Source organism: Nicotiana tomentosiformis, chromosome 12, assembly GCF_000390325.3.
Source record: "Nicotiana tomentosiformis chromosome 12, ASM39032v3, whole genome shotgun sequence".
Classification (NCBI taxonomy): Eukaryota; Viridiplantae; Streptophyta; class Magnoliopsida; order Solanales; family Solanaceae; genus Nicotiana; species Nicotiana tomentosiformis.
The window spans coordinates 132,465,310-132,492,795 of NC_090823.1; the positions used below are offsets into that span (position 1 = coordinate 132,465,310).

Sequence of the window (27,486 nt, forward strand, 5' to 3'; positions counted from 1 at the left end):
TGCACCGTTGATTGTGAAAGGTGCCCAGAGCTCAGAGAGGAAACTTTATTTGTTCCAAAAATCTCGAGGTTGGAGGTTCGCTCCAATGCTCCAAGCCCAAAGTTATACGTCCTTGGAGGTCACCCCATCACAAAGGAGAATCAGGGCGGTACGATGGGTATAATAGAGCCGATCATAATCAAGCTTGCCACACAACCCCGCGTAACAAATACGAAAACCATCCCTTGGAACTACGACAAAACCGTAGTAACCTACAAAGGTAAGGAAATCATAGAAGAAGTGGGGGAAACTGGAGGTTTGACTCAATCAGGGAGGTGTTACTCTCCAGAAGAGTTGAGGAAGGCTAAGCAAATCAGAGAAGGCCAAATGCCAATAAAGAAACCGGTCACTGAAGAAGAGGCGGAGGAGTTTTTGAAAAAGATGAAAGTTCAGGATTACTCAATCATTGACCAGCTGAGAAAGACTCCTGCCCAAATCTCTCTGTTATCTCTACTTATACACTCAGGAGAGCATGTCCGTGTACTAATCAAAATCCTGAACGAGGCACATGTCTCAGAGAATACCACCGTGAATCAGTTAGAGAAGATGGCCAATAGATTTTTTGAGGTTAACAGAATTTCCTTTACTGATGATAAACTTCCTGAGGAGGGAGCCGGTCACAATAGGGCTTTGCACCTGATTGTCAAATGTGAGGGGCATTATGTGAAGCGAGTCATGGTTGATGGAGGCTCGAGTGTAGATGTATGCCCTCTCTCTACCTTGCAAAGCATGAAGATCAATACAGACAGGATCCGACCCAGCAATGTTCGCATCCGGGCTTTTGATGGCTCAGCGAGAGATACCATTGGGGAGATCAACCTCACCATGACGATTGGGCCTGTTGATTTTGAAATTGTTTTCCAAGTAGTGGACATGGAAACTTCTTATAACTTTCTTCTTGGAAGGCCATGGATCCATACGGCCCGAGCTGTGCCATCCACCTTGTATCAGATGCTCAAATTCAAGCATGACATGCAAGAAATTATTGTTCACGGAGAAGACGAGTCATCCATTTATAAAGACCCGTTAGTCCCATGTATTGAGGCCAAGGAAGGATGCGAGTCTATTGTCTATCAGGCTTTCGAAGTAGTTGTTGTGGACCATGTTGAGGAAGGAAAACCCATTCTACATCCGCGTCTCTCCTCCACATCCGTAATGGTGGCTGCACTTATGATGAGACAAGGTTATGAGCCAGGAAAAGGTTTGGGGGCATCATTGCAAGGAATTTCAGAACCCATTTCTCCGTTCAGTAACAGGGGTACTTTTGGTTTAGGCTTCAGGCCAACACAAGCAGACGAAGACAAAGCCAAGCATCGCAAAAAGCATGGGTGGGTCTTGCAGCAACCTATCCCTCACATTTTCTACACTTTTGTCGAGCCACGGTTCAAACATGGTCAAAATTCCTCGGCGCATGCAAACAATGATGAAATTTGCCATGGCCTCAGGCAGATGTTTTCTGAAGTGAATATGATCCAGGATGGTAAAGGCACTAGTCGTGCCGATATGCAACTAATTGGCCCAGAAACCATGCTCAATAACTGGGAAGCAACTCCTCTCCCCACAAGGAAGGAGTCTTGGTAGTTGACTCTTGCAGCTTCTTTCTTTTGTACTTTGGGTTACTTTCAGGGTTGTAATCCAAATATCTTAGTATGATTGTTTTTTTTGACGTTAACCCTTATATCCTTTCAAATTCAATGAAATGCAGTTCATTTTCGTATTAAATTTTGTATCTTTTCCTTTTCCTAATTCCTGCCATTTTATTTCCATTTCAGTTTTGTTAATGCTGGCTTTAATAACATGACATGTATGCGGAATTCACGCCCAGATCTCAAAAAGCTGTCTAAATTCAAAATAATGCATCAAGAGGTCGAATATGATGAAGATAAGGTTTTTGATGAAATAAAAAGAGAGTTGGAACAGTTTGAAAACAAGCCTAGGCCCAACCTCAATGAAACTGAGCCAATTAATATCGGAGGTCATGAAGAAGTCAGAGAAACAAAGATAAGCATTCATACTGAACAAAAAACTAGAGATGCCTTGATTCAACTTTTATTTGAGTATAGAGATGTGTTTTCTTGGTCTTATGATGATATGCCGGGTTTAAGCACCGATTTAGTTGTTCATAAGCTTCCTACGTATCCTGATTTTCCACCAGTCCAATAGAAGCAACGTAAATTTAAAACGGACATGAGTGATAAAATCAAAGAGGAAATAATGAAGCAATTGAGCGCCAATGTTGTAAGAGCCGTACGCTACACCACTTGGGTGGCAAATGTTGTGCCCGTTCCAAAGAAAGATGGAAAAACTAGAGTCTGTGTTGACTACAGAGACCTGAACAAAGCAAGTCCGAAGGATAATTTTCCTTTGCCGAACATCCATATTCTTGTAGATAATTGCGCAAAGCATGAGATACAGTCGTTCGTGGATTGCTATGCTGGGTACCACCAAATTCTAATGGATGAGGGTGATGCAGAAAAAACCGCTTTCATCACTCCGTGGGGTACCTATTGTTATAGGGTCATGCCATTCGGTTTAGGGGCAACTTACATGAGGGCCATGACCACCATTTTTTACGACATGATGCACAAAGAGATTGAAGTATATGTCGATGATGTCATCATAAAATCAAAGACAGGGGTTGATCACGTGAATGATTTGAAAAAGTTCTTCGAACGGCTTCGAAGGTATGACCTTAAGCTCAATCCAGCCAAATGTGCGTTTGGGGTTCCATCTGGGAAACTCCTTGGTTTTATAGTCAGTCGGAGAGGCATCGAATTGGATCCATCTAAGATAAAGTCCATTCGAGATCTGCCACCCCCGAAGAACAAAAAGGAGGTCATGAGTTTGCTCGGAAGGTTGAACTACATCAGTAGGTTCATTGCTCAGCTAACAACCACGTGCGAGCCCATCTTTAAGTTGCTGAAAAAAGATGCTGCAATCAAGTGGACAGACGATTGCCAAAATGCTTTTGACATGATCAAAGATTATCTATCAAAAACCCCTGTACTGGTCCCACCTGAACTTGGTAGGCCTTTGTTTTTATATCTATCGGTGATGGATAATTCCTTTGGATGCGTTCTGGGGCAACATGATGCAACAGGCAAAAAGGAACAAGCAATATATTATTTGAGCAAGAAGTTCACCAATTATGAGGTTAAGTACACCCTTTTAGAAAGGACATGTTGTGCCTTGACTTGGGTCACTCAGAAGTTGAGACATTATCTTTTGGCCTATACTACTTACCTCATATCCAGAATGGATTCTCTGAAGTATATCTTCCAAAAGCCAATGCCCACCGGCAGGCTCGCAAAATGGCAAATCCTGCTCACAGAGTTCGACATTGTCTATGTCACTCGCACCGCGATGAAAGCACAGGCTTTGGCCGATCATTTGGCAGAGAATCCAGTTGATGATGAGTACAAGCCACTTACCACATACTTCCCAGACGAAGAGGTCAACTCAATAGAGGAAGTAGTTCCAGACGACAACCCCCTATGGAAAATGTATTTTGATGGAGCTGTCAATATCAAAGGAGTTGGGATCGGGGCAATCCTCATCTCACCTATTGGACAGTATTACCCTGCAATAGCCCGACTTCGATTCTTCTGTACCAATAATACGGCAGAATACGAAGCCTGTATCATGGGTTTGAAAATGGCCCTTGATCTGGATGTGCATGAACTATTGGTTATGGGAGATTCTGACTTGCTTATCCGGCAAGCCCAAGGCGAATGGGAGACTCGAGACATCAAGCTTATTCCATACAGACAATGTGTACAAGATTTGAGCAAGAGATTCAAAACCATCGAGTTCAGGTACATTCCCAGGTTTCACAACGAGCTAGCCGATGCTTTGGCTACTTTAGCCTCGATGCTCCCTTATCCGGGAAACACCCATATCGATCCACTAGAAATCCAAGTTCGGAATCACCACGGTTACTGCAATACAATTAAGACAGAACCAGATGGTGAACCATGGTATCATGACATAAAACGATTCCTGAAAATGAGAGAATACCCAGAGCAAGCCAAGAGAGATCAAAAAAGAACTATAAGGCGGCTCGCCAACGGTTTCTTCTTGAATGGGGAAATTTTGTACAAAACGACCCCAGATTTGAACTTGTTGAGATGCGTAGATGCCACAGAAGCTGAGCGGATCATGAATGAAGTGCATTCGGGGGTATGCGGATCTCACATGAATGGATATGTTTTGGCGAAAAAGATTCTGCGGGCAGGGTATTATTGGCTTACAATGGAGCGAGATTGCTTCAGTTTTGTTCGCAAGTGTCACCAATGCCAGATTCATGGTGACCTGATTCACTCACCACCTTCGAAGTTGCATCCCATGTCCTCTCCTTGGCCTTTCGTTGCTTGGGGAATGGATGTTATTGGGCCAATTGAGCCAAAGGCTTCTAATGGGCATAGATTCATTTTGGTTGCAATTGATTACTTCACCAAGTGGGTGGAGGCCGTCACTTTCAAAGCAGTCACCAAGAAAGCAGTGGTAGACTTTGTTCATTCCAACATCATCTGCCGCTTTGGTATCCCAAATACCATTATCACTGACAATGCAGCCAATCTCAATAGTCATTTGATGAAGGAGGTATGCGAGCAATTTAAAATTATGCAACGCCATTCTACCCCTTACCGGCCAAAAGCCAATGGAGCCGTTGAAGCGGCGAACAAGAACATCAAGAAGATTCTTAGGAAAATGATCCAAGGTTCGAGACAATGGCATGAAAAGTTGCCTTTTGCTCGTTTGGGATACCGCACGACTGCTCGCACATCTGTTGGTGCAACTCCTTATCTGTTGGTATATGGGACGGAAGCTGTAATACCAGCTGAAGTCGAAATTCCCTCTCTTCGGATCATTGTGGAGTCAGAGATTGAAGATGCATAATGGGTAAAGACCCGATTAGAACAATTAATGTTGATTGATGAAAAACGGCTAGCAGCAGTGTGCTTTGGCCAGTTATACCAGCAAAGAATGGCACGCGCTTACAACAAGAAAGTGCGTCCAAGGCACTTCGAGGTAGGCCAACTCGTTTTGAAACGCGTTCTTCCACACCAAGTAGAAGCTAAAGGAAAGTTCGCCCCAAACTGGAAAGGACCCTACATTATCAAGAAAGTGTTACCAAAAGGGGCCTTGCACTTGGTAGATGAAGAAGGACGAGTACCAGACATGACTATTAATGCAGATGCAGTCAAAAGATATTATCTCTGATATATACCCACTGTGGAACTTTCACGCATGATTTCCTTGGATCGAGATGACGACGGCTACCATTGCTTGCTATTCCAAGCAAGTGTCACCCTTTTGTTACCCCTTTTAAGCTGCATTTTTCTTCTTCCTTGTTTTCCACCTTTTGGAACATGTGTACTTACCCAAAAAAAAAAAAGTCAAACAACAAATTTTCTCAGTTATTGAACTATGTCCGACCTGATTCTGAAAGGATACGTAGGCAGCCTTACCCTGGGTTCAGTCCCATCGCAACAAAAAATCCATATTCCCAATACTCCAAAACTTGGGCAGAAGTTTGTTTTTATCTTACGGTTTTTCCTGTAGAAACAGTTCCAAAAGTTATAATTCAGTTCAAGGTTCCTTTCGCCTTTTCCTGTTAAGAACTTCTGATCGATCTCTGAGAATCTTTGAAGTCCCCATGCCAGGGGCATTGGTCAACCTTCTGCGTGTCGTATCTTAGTAAAAAAAAGAAGAAGAAGAAGAAATGAGAGAGTCTTATCGGTGAAAACCCGTATGGGCACTGTAAGGCGCCAGTGATTAGAGAAATGAGAGAGGTCAGTTAGCGAAAACCCGCAAAGGGCGCTACTAGCCGAATGAGGGTCTTCGATGCTCCGGCATGAGCACAGCTAAGACAGTTTCAAGATGAACATTTGCGACGTATTTTGAGAATTAGACAGCTCAGACAGATCAGGCGTCCAGTCCAAAATGCATGTCATGATTTATTGAAGTCAGCACATATCTCCAGATAAGTCTCCTTGTTTCTCTCCCCAAAAGGGACACCTTTTATTTAGACACAATTCCTTTTCATTTCCAATTGCTCTTCTATTCTTATCCATAAATTCCCTTTCGGTCTAATCTTGCATCAAAAGCAAAGCAAAAAATGGCTGCAAAACTGGCCACAGTTTCCCCGTAATACCGAGCATAATTTGGAGCATATACGGCATTGACGAAGGCAGGAATCCATATGTGATCTCTTTTGATAAGGGGGACAAAGTGTCTCAAAAAAACTGAAAAGGTCACCTAAGCAAGACTTGCTTCATGGGAAAAGTTGATAAGCACTACAGTCAGAAATTGGTTCTAGGTGAAAGACAACTAAGTTTGATTTTAAAGGAAAATTGCCTTGCCTTAGGGACAAGGATTAGCGGTACCATGGACATCCGGGTATGAAACAGCCAGGGGCAACGTCAGAAAGACAATGTCTCTAGAAAGCGATACAAAGTATTCGGGAACCTCGGTATCACACTGACAAAATCAGTTTTTCGACAACGGAGGGGTGAATTCAAACTACTAAGGGCATTAAGGCCACAAACCGACCACCACTTTAAAAACTCACAAATTTTTCTTTGTTTGAAGCAGGATCAAAGGAGTGCAGAATGGCGATTCTCAAAGGGCGAATGTCACCAAAGGTATGTTTCCGCAAAATCTCCACTTTCCTTTATTCGTAGCATGCATCATTACTGTCCACACCTCTCATTTTCATAGCTTAAACCAGGTAGAACCTTCTCGCCTAGGGGGGGGTTTACCTCCTAGTTCCGGGTAGAAGTACTTTTCGCTCATATGTTTTACAGTAGCTTAACCCAGGTAGAACCTTTTTCGCCTAGGGGGATCCAGCTCATAGTTCCGGGTAGAAGTACTCTTCGCCCAGGCTTGTTTTTCGTAGCTTAACCCGGGTAGAACCTTTTCGCCTAGGTGGATCCGGCTCATAGTTCCGGGTAGAAGTACTCTTCGCCCAGGTTTGTTTTTCGTAGCTTAACCCAGGTAGAACCTTTTTCGCCTAGAGGGATCCAGCTCATAGTTCCGGGTAGAAGTACTCTTCGCCTAGGCTTGTTTTTCGTAGCTTAACCAAGGTAGAACCTTTTCGCCTAGGGGGATCCATCTCATAGTTCCGGGTAGAAGTACTCTTTGCTCAGGTTGCTTTTCGTAGCTTAACCGAGGTAGAACCTTTTTTCCTAGGGGGATCCACCTTATAGTTCCGGGTAGAAGTACTCTTCGCCCAGGCTTGTTTTTCGTAGTTTAACGCACGTAGAACCTTTTCACCTAGGGGGTACCAGCTCATGTTTCTGGTTAGAACTACTCTTCGCCCAGGTTTGCTTTTCGTAGTTTAACCTAGGTAGAACTCTTTCAACCCCTGGTTACGCTCCGTTCAGTAATACAGGGTGCCAACCCCTGGTTACATTCCTTTCGGTAATGTCGGGTGCCAACCCCTGGTTATAATCATTTCAATAATACAGGGTACCAACCCCTGGTTACATTTTCTTTCGGTAATACAGGGTACCAACCCCTGGTTACATTCCCTCCAAGTCTTTCAACCTCACTCGTAGGAGACGCACTTCCTAGTTTGGGCGCCAACCCTTGATTATATTCCCCCTTAGTGATACAGGGCGCCAACCCCTGGTTACATTCTTTGTTAGTGATACAGGGCGCCAACCCCTGGTTACATTCGTTCTCAGTGATACAGGGCGCCAACCCCTGGTTACATTCCCTCCAAGTCTTTCAACCTCACTCGTAGGAGATGCACTTCCTAGTTTGGGCGCCGAACCTTGATTATATTCCCCTTTAGTGATACAGGGCGCCAACCCTTGGTTACATTCTCTGTTAGTGATACAGGGCGCCAACCCCTGGTTACATTCGTTCTCAGTGATACAGGGCGCCAACCCCTGGTTACATTCTCTCCAAGTCTTTCAACCTCACTCGTAGGAGATGCACTTCCTAGTTGTGGTGCCAACCCTTGACTATATTCCTCCTTAGTGATACAGGGCGCCAACCCCTGGTTACATTCTTTGTTAGTGATACAGGGCGCCAACCCCTGGTTACATTCATTCTCAGTGACACAGGGCGCCAACCCCTGGTTACATTCCCTCCAAGTCTTTTAACCTCACTCGTAGGAGACGCACTTCCTAGTTTGGGCGCCAACCCCTGATTATATTCCCCTTAGTGATACAGGGCGCCAACCCCTGGTTACATTCTTTGTTAGTGATACAGGGCGCCAACCCCTGGTTACATTCGTTCTCAGTGATACAGGGCGCCAACCCCTGGTTACATTCCCTCCAAGTCTTTCAACCTCACTCGTAGGAGACGCACTTCCTAGCATGAGTCATTCCAATAGGAGACACACTTCCTAATATGAACCATTAATCCTAGGAGACGCACTTCCTAGTCCAAGTCTTTCAACCTCACTCGTAGGAGATACACTTCCTAGCTTGAGTCAACCGCATTCATATTAATAGGAGATGCAATCCCTAATATGAGTCATTATTCCAAGGAGATGCAATTCCTAGTTCGAGTCCTCCAATCTCACAGCCATTCCAACGATACCCATGGGACACGCACCTACTAAGTCCAAGTTATATCAATTTTATACCTAAGATAAGAACATCCTTTTCGGAGCCTTTAGTTTCATTTTTGGATTTTTCAAATAAAATAAGTTGCCCTGCAGTTTTACCCAATAACTCGCAAAATTTTCTTAGTGCCAAACTGGGGCAGAAAATTTTGTTCATTTTGTTTGTCTTTGATGGCTTTGCAGGCCCTGCCGTAGAGCACATGTAGTGACGATTAAAGCTTGCAGTTTCAGCTTTCTCATCATAATAAAGAAGTTTTTCGGTCACAAGATAGTTGGAGTTAGCTTGGATAATGTGTCAGCAGCCCAGCTTCTCGAGTTTCATTTTCCCGAACTCTGATCCGGAAAGCAAGCAATCGAGAATGAGCCATGATCCTTTCCTCAAAGAGCATCAAGATCCAATCTAAGGTCAACACAAGCGTGCAGGTCAAGAATCAAGATTTGACTCCACAAGACACATAGATTAGGAATTTTGTAACTCTTAGTTTCCAGACATATGTAGTTCTTTCACTTTTCCTTTTGATGCAAGCAGCAAGTAACAGTAACAGCAACAACAGCAGAAACAACAGTCTTAAACCTAGTGTCTGGTAGTCCCAGCTACCAAATTTTCCCAGAACTACACTGACTTGATTCCTCTAAATAAGGATATGTAGGCTACCTCGGAAGCAGGGTTCGGTCACCATTTTTTTTTAAAAAAATGCTTTCATTGGAGTAATATGTGAGCAAAAATTAGCCATGGCATTCACTTTTCTTTGCACGAAAACTCTTCATGTTCTCGAGCAAAGAGGGGCAGCTGTGAATACCTAATTTTTGTACTATTTTAACACCTCCTAAAGTCCTTAGTGTTTTGTTGCTTTAATTATATTTCCCAATTTTTGTGTCTTTGATTGCATATTTCCTATCATAAAAATACCAAAAAAATATTTCTTTCTTTATTTGTGCATTTTAGGAATTAACTAACTATTCAATTGGTGAATTAATCTAGTTAATTGATTATTTGAATAAGTTACTTAATTAATTTATTTGTTTGTGTAAATTTAGTTTAATAAGTAGGATTAAGAAAGAAATTGGGCCAAATTTGAAAGAGAAAGTGGCCAAAAGTGCAAGATAAGGGGCTGCCTTTGAAAGGGTCCGGAACGACGTAGTTTTGCCTCAAAACTACGTCGTTTCATTAAGTGACCCAAGATCAAATCTAACCCATTGATCACCCATTTATCTAATGGTCCGTATTTGATCTCTCAAGAGGTATTTAAAGCCTCAAAAATCTGAAAAATTCCCTCATTTCACCCATAACTCTTTCTCTCTTCTCTCTCTTCTCTCTCTTCTCTCCACCGCCGCCGCCGCCGCCGGAAATCACCCACCGGCGGCGGACCACCTCCAAACACCTTCAAATTAACACCATATAATCTCCACAACCTCCTCTTCCCATATCTCCAAACCAATTCCTTCAAAAAACCTTCAAACTCCTTGAATTTTAGATCTAAGAAACTTTAGCCGCTACTTTTTGGTCCAAATTCTTGAAGCTCCGGCCAACACCACCTTACAACACATACATGAATGGATAGAGCTCCGCGAGACCTATCTTTTCCTACCCATTTCACCCCCAAAATCCCCGTCGCTGCCGGCCCGCTCCTCGCCGCCACCACGGCTCCACCGCCTCACCACCGCCAAAATGCCCCGAACCCCCATTTTAGCTATTTTTCGGCTTCAAGCATACTTGTTAGGTATAATCGTCATCTCTTTAATTAATTTCTGTTTTTTTTTATTTAGTAGATTAGTTTCTGATTTTTTTTTTTTTTCTGTTTTGGTTATTTCTTATTAATTAGAGTTTCAAGTTAGGTTTATTTAATTAGCTATCTCTATTTAGTTTAGTGGTTTGTTAGATTCGTTATTGATTTAAACATGATCTTTAGTGTATTAGTTAAATCGTTCACTTGGTTAGTCGATTATTTAGTTGTTGTTAGTCGTTGTTCGATTATTAACGATGCTCGTTCTGTTTTGAGAATTAGTTTGTGAATTTAGTTATTTGTTTAGTAATTAGTTTGCACAAATCCAATTCATTCCCATCAAGTTAGTTTTAATACTTAGTTCAATTACGTTTTTAGTCTCGTCTATACTTTGTCAGTCATAGTTGTCCAAGTTTGATTTGTGTTGAGAAAGTAGTTTGTTGTTGATGGTTAAAATCTGAAGTTTAGTTTATTTTATCACAAAATAGGGTAATAGTAGCTTACTTTTACTAGTAGGGTGGCTGAAAGGATATTTTTTCTCCTTGCTTCTGACACAGCAGATTTTCAGGTTGTCCTTTCACCTTTGGGACAGACCTTGAACAGTGTTTAGCACACAAAGTCAGTCTTTTGGACAGATTTTTGGTGAACCAAAATCTGTCCAAAAATCTAACTTTATTTGCCTATTGAAAGGGCTACTTTTCTCCTATAAAAGGGACTGTCTTACACTTAGAATGCAGAGTTCCTTACTCACTGAAAAGGGGGACACTCTATTACACACTCTATCTTATACTGAGACACATCTTGGAGAGTTGTTGAAAGACATATATCTTTGAGAAAAATCAGCAGCTTAATACATATAACAAGCTAAAATTTCAGAGTTTTGTGAGGATTATTTGAGTGCAAAAAACCTTGAGAAAAATAGAAAGATCCCTTAGGCAATTTGTGAAGTTGATAGCTACCAGTTTCAAGCATTTTGTTGAGTTTTCTGGGTTGTTTTAACACTTGAGTTGCTGCTATTTCTACTGTATTTGCTGCTGAGTTTTTTGTTGCTGCACTGCTGTATTTTATTATTCTACAAATCAGGTAACTTTCAAATTCTTATATTGCAGATTCTTGATGATAATAAGAAGGATTTGATCCCGGTTTGGTTGATGGAACATATTGGATCTGATTTTGTTTCAAGATGAATGTTATATTAGTATTATCATTATGTAAATCTGTTAAAGATTAGTTAAATTATCGTTTTCTTCTTTATATATGTGATTGAAATTGCATTCGGTTAAGATTACTTAGTTTAAGGAAAAGATAAAGACCCCACTTTTAACCATGTTTGTTTAGTTTGGGCTTTTTTTCGTGAGTTACTTTCATGGTTCATGTATAATTATCTAAGAAAGACTTCTAACTTCAAATATTTTGATGCTTTAAATTATAGTTAACATAATGTTATACTTAATATAGTTCTTCTCTTTAGCATTGAAGTATTACCGTTTTTTGTAGTTTTCATATTTAGTCATGATTTTTATGTTGTTAATGAGTGTAGTTTGATTAGTGCCATGTTGGTGTAGATGAGTAGAAATATTATGTTAGTCTTTAAGAAATAAGTTGGTTAAGAAGATAAAAGATAATAATTAGCATGTAAGTTTCTTTTATGAAAAAAATAATTTTTAGTTTGGACATCAATGTAAGAAGCAATTTGGGCTTAGAAGAATACTTGTTATTTTGTGTTGTCTCGGTCATCGAGGCTCTTAAGCAACATGGACCAAATAAGCTAAAATTTGTAGGCCCAATGACAATAGAAAGTAAGATGGGCATTTTCTTTAAAACCAATAAATTGTCTTTTGTTAAATAAAATAAGTGGCCCAATACCATAAAAGTTTAACATAAGTTTACCCGGGTTTAAAGTCTTGCATTAGTGAAAATTATTTTTAATAATAATATTATTATTTTTTCAGTCGAACAAGTAATAAATATAAAAAAGAAGCGCTTTTTTAATTAATTTAAGCGATAGGCAATTTTAGGCACGTTTGAGATATAGACCATGTGTTCATACACGGTCCTTGGTCGTTATTATTAAATTTTTTTTAATAAAGTAGTCATGTGTGCATTCCCGCTCCTTGACTCTTCAATATTAATTGTATTTAAACCATGTGTACCGACACGTTCTTTGTTTTAATACATATAATCAAACAAGGACCTTGTGTGCTTGCACGCTCCTAGGCCAAAATTATTAATTATTAAGCGGTACTAGACAATAGTAACTTAAGGCAAATAATACACACTTTATCCAAAAATAATTCAAGCCAAATTTTAGTCAATAAAAGCGACCGTGCTAGAACCACGGATTAGGGGAATGCCTTACACCTTCTCTCCGGTTAACAGAATTCCTTACCCGGACTTTATTTTCGCAGACCAATAATAATAGAGTCAAATCTTCCTTTGATTAGGGATTCAAATAAAAGGTGACTTGGAACACCAACAAAAAATCAATTTCAAGTGGCGACTCTGTAAATAAAATAATCCCTACTCAATTTTGTCACTTTAATTGGAAAAACTCTTTAATCCACACAATATTATTTTGCGGGTAGAAAAAGGGGTGTGACACGTTGTACCCGCACATTAAATCACGTAGCAAATAGACAAATAAGTCATACTCCCTCAAGTCAAGGTTAACCACGAAACTTACCTCGCTTCGCAACCAAATTGAAGATTCTAATAGACCTTTGTCTCGCGAATTTGTGTCTGAAAGATTCAAATCTAATCACAAACAATTCACTATACTCAACACAAATCGTAGGAATTAATTCCATATGAAATTATTAATTTTTCGAATTAAAATCTGAAAATCATCTAAAAAGTTCACATTGGGGCCCACGTCTTGAATCTTGAAAAACAAACTCACAAAATCCGAACACCCGTTCCGAGACAAGTCCAACCATATAAAAATTATCAAATTCCGATATCAAATGGACCTTCGAATCTTAAATTTCGTTTTTGAAAAGTTTTACCAAAATTCCAATTTTCTTCCATCTAAATTCGAAATAAATGATGAATATAAGCATGGATTTTTGAAATATAATCACTTTCGGGTATAGAACACTTACCCAAGTCGAAGTCCCCTTTGGAATCGCCCAAATCTGAGACTCAAAACTACAAAAATGAGTAAAAATGGCTAACATCCAATTTTTATGTGTTCTGTCCAGCATTTTTGCATCTGCGGATAAATCTCCGCATATGCCGACTCGTATTTGCGGAACATGGCAGCCAAGCAGAGGACCGCACCTGCGGTCCTTCATGTCGCAGAAGCGCGAAGGAAGCCGCAGAAGCGAGAAAGATCGCAAAAGCGGGTATCGCGTTGTAATGACTCGGCCGGTCGTTTTGAGAGTAATAGCCCCGATCCCTTATTTACTATTTCCCCCTTACCTTTTTCTGCTTAAGTGACTTTCCGGGAGGTTTTGTTTTTGTGTTCGGAGTGTTTTGGGACACTTAGTCCCTAAATGGAATTTTGTCAGTTTAGTTAGCTACGTTAGGTGATTTTGGATTTAGGGGCGTGTCCGGATTGTATTTTGGAGGTCCGTAGCTCATTTAGGCTTGAAATGGCGAAAGTCAAATTTTTGGAGTTTCGGGCCGGTAGAGGAATTTTTTATATCGGGGTCGGATTCTGATTTCCGAAGTTAGAGTAGGTCCGTAATATTGAATATGACTTGTGTGCAAAATTTAGGGTCAATCGGATGTGGTTTAGTTGGTTTCGGCATCGGTTGTCGAATTTAAAAGTTTCAAGTTCTTTAAGTTTGAATCGGAGGATGATTTGTGATTTTAGCGTTATTTGATGTGGTTTGAGGATTCGACTAAGTTCGTATGGTATTTTAGGACTTGTTTGTATGTTTGGTTGAGGTCCCGGGGACCTCGGGTGTGTTTCAGATGCTTAACGGATGAATTTTGGACTTAGGAAAGTTGTTGAGTTTTTTTTTGTTGTTGGTTCTGGTGTTTCGAACCTGCGGAGGGGAGACCTATGTGCGGGCTCGCACGTACGGAAGACCAGGCGCAAATGCGGAATTTGGAGGCTTGACCAGGGGTCACAGGTGCGAGGAATTTCCGCATCTGCGATGCCCGCAAATGCGCCCAAGGACTCGCACGCGCGGAAGAAGACCGCAGAAGCGGACAGTGTTCCGCAGGCGCACACGCGCAGGTGCGGCCCCCTATCGCATATGCGGACCCAGCCCTCTTAAGTGATTTCCGCACCTGCGAGGGATTGTCCGCAAGTGCGGCGTCGCAGGTGCGACTCATGGCCCGCAGGTGTGAAGATCGCTGGGCAGAAAAGGGGAAGAATCGAGGGTTTAGGTTCATATTCACAAATTTGATTTTTGAGCTCGGGAGAAGGCGATTTCTTGAGGGATTTCAGAGAAAGTTTTGGGGTAACGATTCCTAGCTTGTTTTTGGTTGTATTTCATTAATCTATAGTCGTTTTCTCCATTTAATTTCGAATTTGGATTGAAAAGTGGGGAAAATGAGGGAAACGTTCCCCAATCGAATTTCTGAGTTTTGAATGGGTTTTAGACATCGGATTTAGATGATTTTTATACGAGTGATCTCGTGAGCGAATGGGTGTTCGTAATTGGTAACTTTTACCCGATTTCGAGACGTGGGCCTGGGTCGACTTTTTAGGGCGGATTTTAGAATTTTTATTAAAATCTTGATTTTATTAATTAAATTAGTCTATTATAGTTGTATTTATGATATGTAATTATTTTGGCTAGATTTGGGCCATTCGGAGTCAGATTTTCGTGGAAAAGGCATTTTGACCGATTGATTGAGCTTGGTTCGAGGTAAGTGGCTTGCCTAACTTTGTGTGAGGGAAATCCTCTTAAGATTTGGAACTATTGTGATATGTGAGCGCCATGTACGTGAGGTAACGAGTACGTACACGGGCTAGTTGTGAAAAAACCCGATTTTTCTTATTGAGCAACAACCTCTTTTCCTTTTTTGTTTTTGAGTTATACCATGTTAATGAGTATTAATCTATTTTCATTCTTAATTGAGTAATTGCAATATTTGTACCTATCCTGTTTAGTCTAATACATCATGTCTACGTATCTTATCTGCTTATGTGAACTCTGTGCAGCATGCTTAGTGAGTTTACTGCTTCTTCCTTGACTGGTACTTAGTCTAAATCGTAAGATTTCGTGATGTAGTTGTATTTCTATTGTATGCATTGCATATTTACTTTGGGACTACGGAACGGTATTCCGGGAGATCCCCATGTACTGCATATTTACTTTGGAATTACGGAACGGTATTCCGGGAGATCCCCCTGTCTTGCATATTTACTTTGGGACTACGGAATGGTATTCCGGGAGATCCCCTGCACATTTACGTTTGGGACTATGAGACGGTATTTCGGGAGATCCCCTGTTGTATTTCTGTGTATTGAGCTATTACCTTCTATGAATTCTTTCTTGTTAAATTTCAGTCTTTATTTTACTGCGATATTTTATTTTTGCCTTGCTTCATTATCATATTCCAGTAGGGCCCGGACCTGACCTCGTCACTACTCTACCGAGGTTAGGCTTTGCATTTACTGGGTACCGATTATGGTGTACTCATGCTACTCTTCTGCACATATTTTGTGTGCAGATCTAGGTACTTCTTATCAGCCCCGCTACTAGCTGAGAGTGCTTGCTGTTGTACGGAGATTTTAAGATATATATGTCGTATCCGCAGACCTCGGAGTCCCCGTCCATTCCCTCATATGTCATATACCCTCCTTACTTCTGTTATTAGACTCTGGTGTATAGAGATACTAATTTTCTTCTGTAGCTTGTGACTTATGATGTTCCGGGTTTTGGGATTACTGTGTATTTTGAACAGTTAGTTGTTTAATTCATGTTTTTATTTTATTATTCCGCAAATGTTAAGCTTACCTAGTCATAGAGACTAGGTGCCGCCACGACATCATACAGAGGAGAAATTGGGTCGTGACACGCGCCCGCGTCCCAAGAAGCGAAGCTTCTCCCCTGGCCTCAAAGCCACAGAAGCGACACTGCCTCCGCAGAAGCGATCACGCACATGCGGCCAAAATTGCGCAGGTGCGAAACACCAAAACAAAACCTGTAAATGTTTACAAAAATGATCTGAAACACGTTCGAAACTCACCCGAGCCCCTCGGGACCTCGTCCAAATATTTCAACCAGTCCCGTAACATAATACGGACTTACTCGGGGTCTCAAATTATATCAACTAGCATTAAAATTATAATTCACATCTCGATTCGGACTTAGGAGTTTTAAACTTTTCAATTTACAAAACTCGTGCCGAAACGTATTAAACGAATCCGGAATGACTTCAAATTTGGCGCACGAGTCATAAATGATATAAAGGAACTATTCCAATTTTTAGAATCGGGTTCCGACCCTGATGTCAATAAAGTCAAATCCGCGGTTAAACTTTGGAAATCTTTAGCCTTTCAAACTTCCTATTTTTAATAAATGGCGATAACTCAAGCCAGGGACCTCCAATTTAAATTTCGGGCATACGCCCAAGTCCCAAATTACGATACGGACCTACCGGAACTGTCAAAGTACTAATCCGGGTCCGTTTGCTCAAAACGTTGATCGAAGTCAACTCAGTTGAGTTTTAAAGCTCTATTTCACATTTTAATCCATTTTTCACATAAAAACTTTCCGGAAAATTATACGAATTGCGCATGCAAGTCGAGTAATGATAAATAATGCTTTTCGAGATCTTAGAACACAGAAATGAATGTTTAAATTAAAGATGACATTTTGGATCATCACACCTTTATACAACCCTACTAAAAATCTCTGAATCAATTTAGTAAGGTGTCGGACATAACTTCAACCAAATTTAAAAAATTAGTTTAGTATTATTTACAATTTCATACTTGTATTATAATTTTGTACATTATTTTAACTTTAATGTTTAGGAAATTAATGTTAACAAACTTGTTTAAGAGTACTTGGGTTTTACACACTAACTCAATAGTTACATGATACATGTGTTAGGCATATGGTGTTATCAATACATCATAATTAATTAATAACAACCTCATCTTAATTTATTACTTAATCATGATAAATTAATATAATTTGTTGTAAAATCGAGTGCAATATATTTTTTTACCTTTATGAATTTTATTTAAATTATTTAAATATTTTTTCCAAGCATAATTTATATCCAAACACAACAACAAAAACGAATGTTTTTCTTTTCAATTTTGAAATTCGAAAACTCAAATTCTTTATTTTTTTTATACTTTAACCAAACATGTTCAGTGGTGCTCGTGCTATGACTATTATAATGTCACAGTCCTTTCAATTATTGCAGTCAACCCACTAGTCAAGACTCAGACCACTTTATCTTAAAAGTTCAGAACACACACAGACACACACTAGGAAAACATAACTAAAATGGAAACTTCAATTACAAAGAATTTCAGAAACATAGTTCTAATATTTTTGTTCCTTATTTGTTGGAGTAAAGTTTTTGCAAGAACTCAAGAAGATGACAAAGTAACAGAACTGCCTGGGCAACCAACTAGTCCACAAGTCTCACAATTTTCTGGTTATATTACAGTCAATAAAACTAATGGAAGGGCTCTTTTTTACTGGTTTTTTCCCTCTCAGTCTGAATCTTCCAAGAAACCCCTTCTACTTTGGCTTAATGGTGGTAAATTCCCATATCTTTTCATAAAAAGTGAACCCCATTTTCTCCTTTTCTTGTTTCATATGAAAGTTTGGATTTTAATTCTGTTCTTTTTGTCCTTTTTCTAAGTTGTTGTACTTGGATTTTGTGGCTCTCTGACCATAATTCTTGTTTCTTACTTATGCGTAACTGGTAAAGTTGCTCCATGTGATCAGGAGATCAGAATTCGAGCCCCGGAAACAGGTTCTTGCAGAAATGCAGATTAAAACTGAATATTGTCATGTCCTTCCCCGGACCCCGCGCATAGCGGAAGCTTAGTGCACCGAGCTGTCCTTCTTTTTTACTAGTTATGCAGGGATTATAATGCAAGAGTATTTTATGCATGTGAAAATACTACAGGGATTATTATAAAATGAATAATGATGCAGGAATTGTTATGTGAGAATTGATTACTCTAGAGGAGTTTTTTGTCTTAAGTTGTCAATAGAATAGAAGGAGAGCCTTGGAGCAACGGTAAAGTTGTCTCCGTATGACCTATAGGTCACGGGCTCGAGCCGTGGAAACAACCACTAATGCTTGCATTTGGGTAGGCTGCCTACATCACACCCCTTAGGGTGCGGCCCTTCCCGGACCCTGCGTGAACGCGAGATGCCTTGTGCTCCGGGCTGCCCTTAGTTACTATTGTCAACTTATTGCTAATGCATTTTATTCCGTATAATACATAGGTTCCTGCATAACTTGTGCGAGTATTAGCAATGCCGAGTTTAATAAAGCCTACGGAATGCTGTATTAAGTTATGCAACGATTACTTTTTCTAGTACAACCAACAAAACGCGGTATTACTTATACGGAATTTTATGTTGGGATTATTTTTTTTACTGCAGTAAACCAGAGGATTCCTTTAGTTTCTTAGTATTCACTTGTGTGCTTTCTCTATTAGGCCCTGGTTGCTCTTCAGTTGGATATGGTGCTGCTGTGGAGTTAGGACCTTTGCTAGTTAAAAACAATGGGGATGGTCTTGACTTCAACATTTATTCTTGGAATAAAGGTCATATCTTTTGTTTCATTTATACTTTACTTTGACCTTATATTGTTTATCAGTTTACGATGAATCCTCACAATTTACAATATATTGACGCTCTATATTATGTTGTTGCGACGAGAATCAAAAGTATAAAAATGATAAGTTAATACAAGTTTTACCTTTGCAAGGCTTAGTACAAGAGTGTGATAGTATTGTTATTGTGGATTCCTCAATTGCAGAAGCCAATTTGCTGTTTTTGGAGTCTCCAGTTGGAGTGGGATTCTCATACACCAATACTTCCTCCGATTTAACCAACTTAGATGACAACTTTTCTGGTAATTACAACCCGAGAAATGCAAATACTATTCCAAGAAGAGAGTGCATATATAGTGTGTATGCTTAACTTAGCAACACAATTTGCTTCATACAGCTGAAGATGCTTACAATTTCCTAGTGAATTGGTTGGAAAGGTTCCCCGAGTTTAAGAACCGCGAATTTTTCATATCAGGAGAGAGCTATGCTGGTGAAATAAACCTTTCCCTGAACTTTCATTTTAATGATTTAAGACTATGTCCTGTGTGCCTAAAATGCTCATTTCTTTTGGAATCATAGGACACTACGTGCCCCAACTGGCAGAGCTCGTATACAACAGAAATAAAGACAGCAAAAAGTATCCTTATATTAATCTCAAAGGCTTCATAGTAAGTTTGCGTTCATCTCCTACTTGTGCCATACTCTATCGTAGTTCTTATCCCATTGGCACATCACTGCAAAATTCACTATTTAATCTAATACAATGACTTGCAGGTTGGTAATCCTGAGACGAATGACTACTATGATTATAAAGGGATATTAGAATATGCTTGGAGTCACGCGGTAATATATGATTCGGAGTATGAGAAAGCCAAACAAGTATGTGATTTCAAGCTCTCCAACTGGTCGGATGCATGTAATGACGCAATGAAAGTAGTTTGGGATAAATATGAAGAAATCGACATCTACAACATTTATGCTCCCAAATGTCTCCGGAATAGCTCCTCTTCTTCTGCTAGTCTTACTGTCAGTGGACATGAATCTTCTAAACTCAAGGTGATTATTCTACCCCGAAGTTTCAGAATGATCTTGGATCACACGAGTGCATTTTAGCCGGTATACATAAAATAATTGATAGTCCTATTAGGGAGCTATTTTGAGCCTTGAACAGGCCATTCCTTATGCCTAAAGACATAATAATATTGCATATTGCAATTGGTGTTCTTGTCTAAACATATCTGTTCACCACATATTCCTTTTTTCTCAAAAGACTGTTACAAGCTTATTTATTTTATAGCTCGAAATCTACATGCAATCATCACGAATCAAATAGAACTTGGCAAACATGACCTGAAACTATGTTTGATTTTGACGATGTACTTAGTTGCAGGCACTTAATCATGCGTTCAGGAGGATGAAACGAATTCCGGGGGGTTATGACCCCTGTTATACCGCGTTTACTGAAGAGTATTTCAATCGGTTAGATGTTCAAATTGCCCTCCACGCAAACAGTGAAGGGCGTCATACTAGAGTAAAATGGCAAAGTTGCAGGCAAGTTCAAGTTTCAGCTTAATTCTCCTTCACATTCTGGAATCATGTCATGGTTATTTTGGCCCGAACTTCCTGCAACTTTTGTTTATTATTTACTAACTTGGTTTCTGTTACGTACTTTAGTGATCCCGTGTTCCAGAAGTACAACTATAATGTGTTCTCTGTCCTGCCAATATACAAAAAGCTTATCCAAGGGGGCCTGAAGATTTGGATTTTTAGGTATTTGAGTTTTTTATCTATGTCTTTATTTTGCTATTAGCTTGTTTTTGTTCTTGTTATAGTTTCACGTATCCTAGGATGAAATCGTCGTAAATATTTTAAGAGGGGTCAATTCCACTCTTTTTTCGTGATTACTCATACCCCTTGGGTACTACTGATATTAGTAAATTTATTTTATTCAATAAATTGGCAACTCTATTAAATCATATGTATGCCAGAAAATTTTCACTTTCTTAAGTTATAAATGATTCCCTCTCTCCACATAACAGTCACTACATAATGGTTTAGCACTACAATTTATTATGTTGGCTGAACAAAGTATACTTTACCTGCCTATTTAAGTTCTCTTTACTGTCCAGAACTGGATCATGCCTTGTGATTCCTTGAACTGCATCCTGATTTGCTATTAGTACTCAATTTCGACAAGCTTACATTCATGTGACCATGCTTTTTCTTTTTATTATCAAAAAGTGGGGATGCAGATGGACGAGTGCCAGTAATTGGGACGCGATACTGCATTGAAGCCCTTAATCTGACTCTGAAGTCCGAATGGCATTCGTGGTTCCACAATCATCAGGTCAGTTCTTGTTGTAATTGTTGACTCATAAAAATTATATAATGATCCAACAGAAAACCATGCTACAACATGATTGGTTTTCCTCTTTCTCCCAGTCTCGAGCCCCCTGCCCCCACCTGAATCAGAACATGCAGTCGGAGTCCATTTACGGATCTAGTTAACATATCCTCCTTCTAAAGATAGTTGTCTCGATAAAATTAATGTTCGTTGAGTCAACAGTATTTCAAATCTTATAAACCATTTAGGACTAAGGCGTGGTTGCTGTGTTGTTTATATACCATTTAAACAATGCAATGTTCGACAAAACATTACAGCACGAGTTGTTGATATGTACACGAAAAGCTAACTAGCTAAGCATCTTTGGTTGCTGGTGTGTAACCTAAAAAATAAGGCAGGTTACAACATGGTAAATGTGGGACAAAACATTACAGTACGAACGGACAAACATGACTTCTATTTACCCGACTAGAGTTGCTGATATGTATATGAGAAGCTAACTAGTTAAGCATCTTTGGTTACTGGAGTGCAACCTGAAAAATAACGCAGGTTGCATGTTACAACATGCTAAAATTACATTGATAGTGTAAAAGTTTCTGCACTGTCAGTATGTGTGTGTATGGTAACCGCTTGCGAGTGGTAGTGAAATGAGGACAACGAGAGACGTTAATGTATGTAAATATGCAGGTGGCAGGACGGATAGTGGAGTACGAAGGGCTGACATTTGTGACAGTAAGAGGAGCTGGTCATCTAGTACCTCTATACAAGCCAAGTGAAGCTCTAGCCCTCATCCATTCTTTCGTAACCGGTGAAGAACTCCCTGCTCACAGATAAACGTCGATTATATCCCATAATAAGTCTATCAGATAAACATCTCGTTGATGATTCATTACCAATCTGTCATTTTACTGCACGAAGTTACCTAATGTTCTCTACCACTTAAGGGCGGAGAGATGTTGACCTTTCTCTGTAGCATTATACTTCTTTCTTGGTTATAACTTATACTGTAACAAGAATCAAGACTTCAGATATCATTGCAAATTGTACCTTTTAAAATTGCATATTAATGAATTTGAAGGTGGTTTTCTTCTTTTCCTTAAGCTGTTCTTTTCCTATTATTTTAACCACTCTTTTCTTGGCTCTGAAATCTGAATAATCAGTGACAGAGAAATATTTTGTTATTTTGAACTATTTGCTTCCTGTTGGGATTTCATTGTGATTAATTTCTTTTCCCCTTTTCTTTTCAAACAATCATTGGACTCCAAAAACACCTTGTAATTTAATAAAAAATTGAAAGGTATCAGTGTCCTAAAATGACTAGATCACTAAAGTAAAACTGATATTATACTAATATACTATTTATTCATAATGCAACAATTTTAGTTATGTTGCTCGGACTATTTAAAAATGCTATTGTACCATTGCTGGATCCTTTAAATTTGCACTATTTTGGAGGATCCGACATGCACCAGGCAATATTTTTGAAAAGCATGAGCAACATAAATTTTAACTATTAAGACTTGACCGATGTGCATTAGAATACTGTGAAGTGAAGCTTAATTTTTATAGATATATAAACACCAATCTTTAAGATTATTTATTTGTTTGTTAGTTTATGTTTCAACCAACTACAACTCTTTTTAGTACTAAAGAAATTTGAAAACAAAAAACACCCAGCAAATCACTTGGGATGTCACTGTCACAACTCACAAGTCTTCTGGTGCAAATAAATTATTATGGAGTTATATTTGCATCATTTACTGTAAAATATAACTATTGTTAGTTTGTCCGTCGTTAAAAATCCAATATCGTGACCACCTTAAAAGTTACCTTAGTTTGATTATACATTGTTGATTCATTCAAAACGGCTAAAATTATAGCACGCATTCGTCGCACATGGTGGAAATCGAGTTCAACTGAACCCGCTTTGTCAAAAAATAATATTATATATATAAATTACAATTAAAGCTGCATAAATTTTGTATAAATATTTTATTTGAACCCACTTGACAACTATTATTTTACGACTAAAGTTATGTACTTCTAAGATTGAACCCGCTTGCACAAAATCCTTGGTCCGCCATTGCTACCTAGACTCGATATTGTCACCCATCCTTTGTCAACATTGATAACTATTATAAGTGTTTGACTTGTAACGATAACTGAAATGTATGAATAAGTTTTTAAAACTAGTATAACAAAATTAAAATAGTATTCCATCAGTTTCATTCTATATGATAGTACTATTGAAAGTCTATCCTTCTTTGCTACGCCTTTTCAAACATTTTTTTGGATATTTTTAATTATAAAAGATGGTGACTTATAAAACATATAAATGGATTATTTAGTTTTACAATAGACTTAATATTTTAAAAATGGGCGAAATTGAAAACAATAGTAAAATAAAGAGAAATTTTCATAAAGCACTTTGGAGCTAATTACTGTATGTAACTAATGAATACATCCTGTGTCAATTGTATTCGTTCGCGCAATCAGGGACAGCTCAAGCATTTTAGTGGCCTAAAACCAAAATTTATTTGGAGGCCTTAAATTTAAAAAGTAAAACATATTTTTTCCAATAATAATAATAATATTGTTCTAGCTTTTTGAGATATAAAGTTGTGAAAAAAAATTTATTATCGATTTCTTCTAATAATTCTTTTTCGAATGACAATATAGTCAATTCATGTAATCTTTTGAAAACGTATTTCTATTGAGGCAACTGTTACATGAACTGTTAATATTATTTTATAAAAAATAAATTTATTTGAAAAAGAATCAAGTCTTTTTATTTGATTGAATGTGTTGATTAGATTATTATTTTCTACTTGTACTATTTTTTTAAAATATTTTTAATTTAAAAAATAAATCTAAACCATCAATATCAGAGTGACTATTATATTTTAAGGAACATTCAAGATTAACACAATATTTTTTTAAGTTCTTGTCATCTAATGATCTCAAATTTTTATCACTAAAACTTTTGAGCTGTTGAACTTTTATACTCTTGGAGAAAGAAATTAAGAAAAAAAGATAAAAGAGAAAGTATATAATCTGTGAGAGAAGGGAAAAAAATATTATGACTTGGAAAAAATAAGAAAGAGAGTGTAAAAATTTATAAGCATTCATACATGCCATAATAATAATTTTGATATTGATGATTTATTCACAAATTTAATAAAATTATCTTTTTCTTTATATGAAAAAATTAACTTTTCTACTAAAAGTGCTCTATTTTTTTAGAAAAAAATATAAATATATTATTGCTAAAAAATAGGGCCTCAAAATTCGGGGGCCTAAAGCAAGTGCCTTACTTGCTTTACCATAGAGCCGGCAGTGCGTGCAATATCAATAGAGAATAGAATAGTCTCGTTAAGAGTCGAACTCAAGATCTCCGCTTACTAAGCAGGTGCTCTAACCAACTGAGCTACAAAAACTTATTGCTCTTTTGTTTCAGTTCAAAATAATTGATCCCTTATTTAAGTACTACAAAAAATTTACTATAAAATTTAAATATAGCTACGGATAGTAATTGTTTTATAAATATAGCTACGAATGATAAATACACGAACAATGTATATGTTTACTATATCGTGTAACTTTTCCTAAAATAAAGGGGGAGGGTTGTTTTGTGGGCTTCAGCCCAAAATGGAAACTGAACTATTCAAGCATTTTAAGGCCCATATGGTAATAAATGGGCATATTCTGTTACAAAATCGAGAATTAGCCTTTCCATTTTCACTGATCTTCTCAGAAATTGATAACCTTCTTTTGCTATTCCAACATCAAAATTTGATAGTTCAGCTTCTCAAATCATCCTTATTTTCTTCCATTTCCAAGCTAATTCAATCCCCCAATCTTTATCAAATTGCAAAAAGACCTCAAAAATGTGAAAAAGGGTGAGTCTTTCCTCTATTTCTATAATTTTTTCCTCACATTTATTAACCCCAAAACAAATTTTAAGATGAATTCACCATTTGGGGTTTTCCCAGATGAAGTAATTCTTCAGATTCTTGCTAGATTACCTGTTAAATCACTTTATAAGACAAAAATTGTATGCAAACTTTGGTACAAATTAATATCTGATAAATACTTTACAAATCTTTATAATGAACTTTCAGTGAAGAATCTTATGGTACTTGTTCAGGTCAGTGAGCCCTCATCTGAATCAAGATCTAGTTTGATTTGTGTTGATAATTTAAAAGGGGTATCTGAATTTTCATTGGATTTTGTTAAAGATAGGGTCAAAGTTAGAGGTTCTTGTAATGGTTTATTATGTTTGTCTAGTATTCCTGATAAGGGTGTTTATTATGTTTGTAATCCATTGACTAGAGAATATAAATTGCTTCCTAGAAGTAGGGAAAGGCCTATTACAAGGTTTCACCCGGATGGCGAAGCCACTCTTGTTGGTTTGGCTTGTGATTTGATAACACAAAAGTACAATGTGGTTTTAGCTGGTTATCATAGGTCATTTGGTCATAGGCCCGAGAGGACGTTTATATGCATGGTTTATGATTCGGAGTCGAACAAGTGGAGGAAGTTTGTGTCGTTGCAGGACGATCAATTCACGCGTATGAATAAGAACCAAGTTGTGTTTATTAATGGTGGATTGCATTGGTTGACGGATAGTTGTTCGTGTATGCTTGTTCTTGATTTGGCTACTGATGTTTGGAGGAAAATACAATTGCCTGAGGAAATTAGTTGTGGAGTTAGGAGTCGGGTTTATTTGTTGGAATTGGATGGATGCTTGTCTGTGATTCAGATATACGAGGCTTGGATGGTTATTTGGATAATGGAAAATTATGAGAGGGAAGAATGGCGAATGGTGGACAAAGTGAGTCTTCGTTGCATTAGAGGGATGGTACCGGGAATTTTCCCAATAAGTCAAACTGGCAACTATGTTTACCTTGCTACACATAAGCAAGTTTTGATATATCAAAGAAACAGCCGTGTATGGAAGGAGATGTACTCTGTAAAGGACAGCTCAACCTTGCCTTTATGGTTCTCCGCTCATGCCTTTAGGAGCACTCTCTTTTCCTGCCATTGATCCGAGGATTGTATACATCTTCCTTTTCAACAGTTGTACATAATGCTATCATTAGTCTAACTCCCATCTCCTCGAGCGGTCATTGTCTTGATATTCTATCACACTATGTATGTTGCATGGAACCTCAAAGGTGGTTATGGCATGGATGTAGCCAGTTATATGTTAACTTATGGGGAGAATGGAAAATGGTGGAAAAAGTGAGTCTTCGATGCATTAGAGGGATGGTACAGGACATTTTCGCTATAAGTCGAATTGGAGACTACTTTCACCTTGCTACGCGTAAGCAGGTTTGATAGACTTTGTAAAGGATACCTTAATCTTGCCTTTATGGTTCTCTGCACAGTCCTTTAGAAGCAGTCTTTTTTTCCTGCCATTGATCCGACAATCATGTACATTTTCTATTCAACTGTTGTACATATGCTATCATTCTTCTAATTTATCTCTTTGAGTAGTCATTGACTTTGATCTTTTTATCATACTGTGTACGATTTGTGGAACCTTTAAGGGTGGTTTTGACATGAATGTAGTGAATTTATATGTTGATATGTTTTCAGTATAGTTTGAAAATGATATAAAGTTGCTGTGAAATTGCAGTCTTTTGTTCCATATGAAGCTTACTATGTTGTGGTCTTGTTGTTGGTTGTTCATGAGCTCCCCCACCCCCCACCCCACCCATATATTTGGCTTACATTCGGTTTTGGTTCTGATATGGCTATGGGATGGGGAAACTATGCCATTGCTCCCTCATGTGTTCCTATTAGTGTTAAAGTGTGAAACGAAACCTCTTGCTTTCTTAGATGCTCTAGTTGTTCTATGACGCTGTTGATTTTTCTTTTTTCATCTTTTTGCCTCCTTTCCCCCCACTATGTGAGATTATACTGGGTATGTTGTTATTTGCCTCCTTTCCCTCTTTTTATCTTCCTTAACCTTTTTAGGCCGTGGTGTCAACATGGACATATGCTTCTTGGTTAGATACAATCTTGTTCTTTGACTTATAAGTTCTTATAACTTGTTTTTAGAGGAGCCACATTACAT

General features: G+C 38.5%; 2 protein-coding genes and 1 long non-coding RNA gene across 4 annotated transcripts; all 3 read left to right on the plus strand.

The window, feature by feature from the left end:
• Positions 1 to 9,894: 9,894 nt before the first annotated feature.
• Positions 9,895 to 11,636, plus strand: LOC138903539 (uncharacterized). The gene is made up of 2 exons (XR_011412751.1): positions 9,895 to 10,341; positions 11,454 to 11,636. It is a non-coding gene; the product is annotated as an uncharacterized lncRNA (long non-coding RNA).
• A 6,075-nt stretch (positions 11,637 to 17,711) lies between these two features.
• LOC104087405 (serine carboxypeptidase-like 26) lies at positions 17,712 to 22,504 on the plus strand. Of its 2 annotated transcripts, none has more exons than XM_009591856.4 (10): positions 17,712 to 18,027; positions 18,944 to 19,051; positions 19,267 to 19,362; positions 19,458 to 19,550; positions 19,640 to 19,728; positions 19,835 to 20,116; positions 20,451 to 20,611; positions 20,735 to 20,830; positions 21,302 to 21,407; positions 22,092 to 22,504. In XM_009591856.4, exons 1-10 carry the CDS (start codon positions 17,769 to 17,771, stop codon positions 22,236 to 22,238), a joined length of 1,437 nt encoding a protein of 478 aa, XP_009590151.1. In that variant the 5' UTR covers positions 17,712 to 17,768; the 3' UTR covers positions 22,239 to 22,504. The 2 variants fall into 2 exon arrangements, with proteins under 2 accessions (XP_009590151.1, XP_009590149.1); XM_009591854.4 differs by having other exon boundaries at positions 17,724 to 18,027; positions 20,445 to 20,611.
• Positions 22,505 to 25,117: 2,613 nt separating this feature from the next.
• LOC104087404 (F-box protein At5g49610) lies at positions 25,118 to 27,057 on the plus strand. Its single transcript, XM_009591853.4, has one exon. The coding sequence runs from the start codon at positions 25,369 to 25,371 to the stop codon at positions 26,449 to 26,451; it is 1,083 nt and encodes a 360-aa protein (XP_009590148.1). The 5' UTR covers positions 25,118 to 25,368; the 3' UTR covers positions 26,452 to 27,057.
• The last annotated feature ends 429 nt before the right edge of the window (positions 27,058 to 27,486 follow it).

Bases quoted from the DNA above. Each gene is read 5' to 3' on its own strand.
- LOC104087405 (XM_009591854.4), top strand. From the start codon at position 17,769: ATGGAAACTTCAATTACAAAGAATTTCAGAAACATAGTTCTAATATTT. The intron at 19,363-19,457 runs GTAATTACAACC...TGCTTCATACAG, and splicing joins CTTAGATGACAACTTTTCTG to CTGAAGATGCTTACAATTTC. The intron at 20,117-20,444 runs GTGATTATTCTA...CGATGTACTTAG, and splicing joins ATGAATCTTCTAAACTCAAG to TTGCAGGCACTTAATCATGC.
- LOC104087404 (XM_009591853.4), top strand. From the start codon at position 25,369: ATGAATTCACCATTTGGGGTTTTCCCAGATGAAGTAATTCTTCAGATT.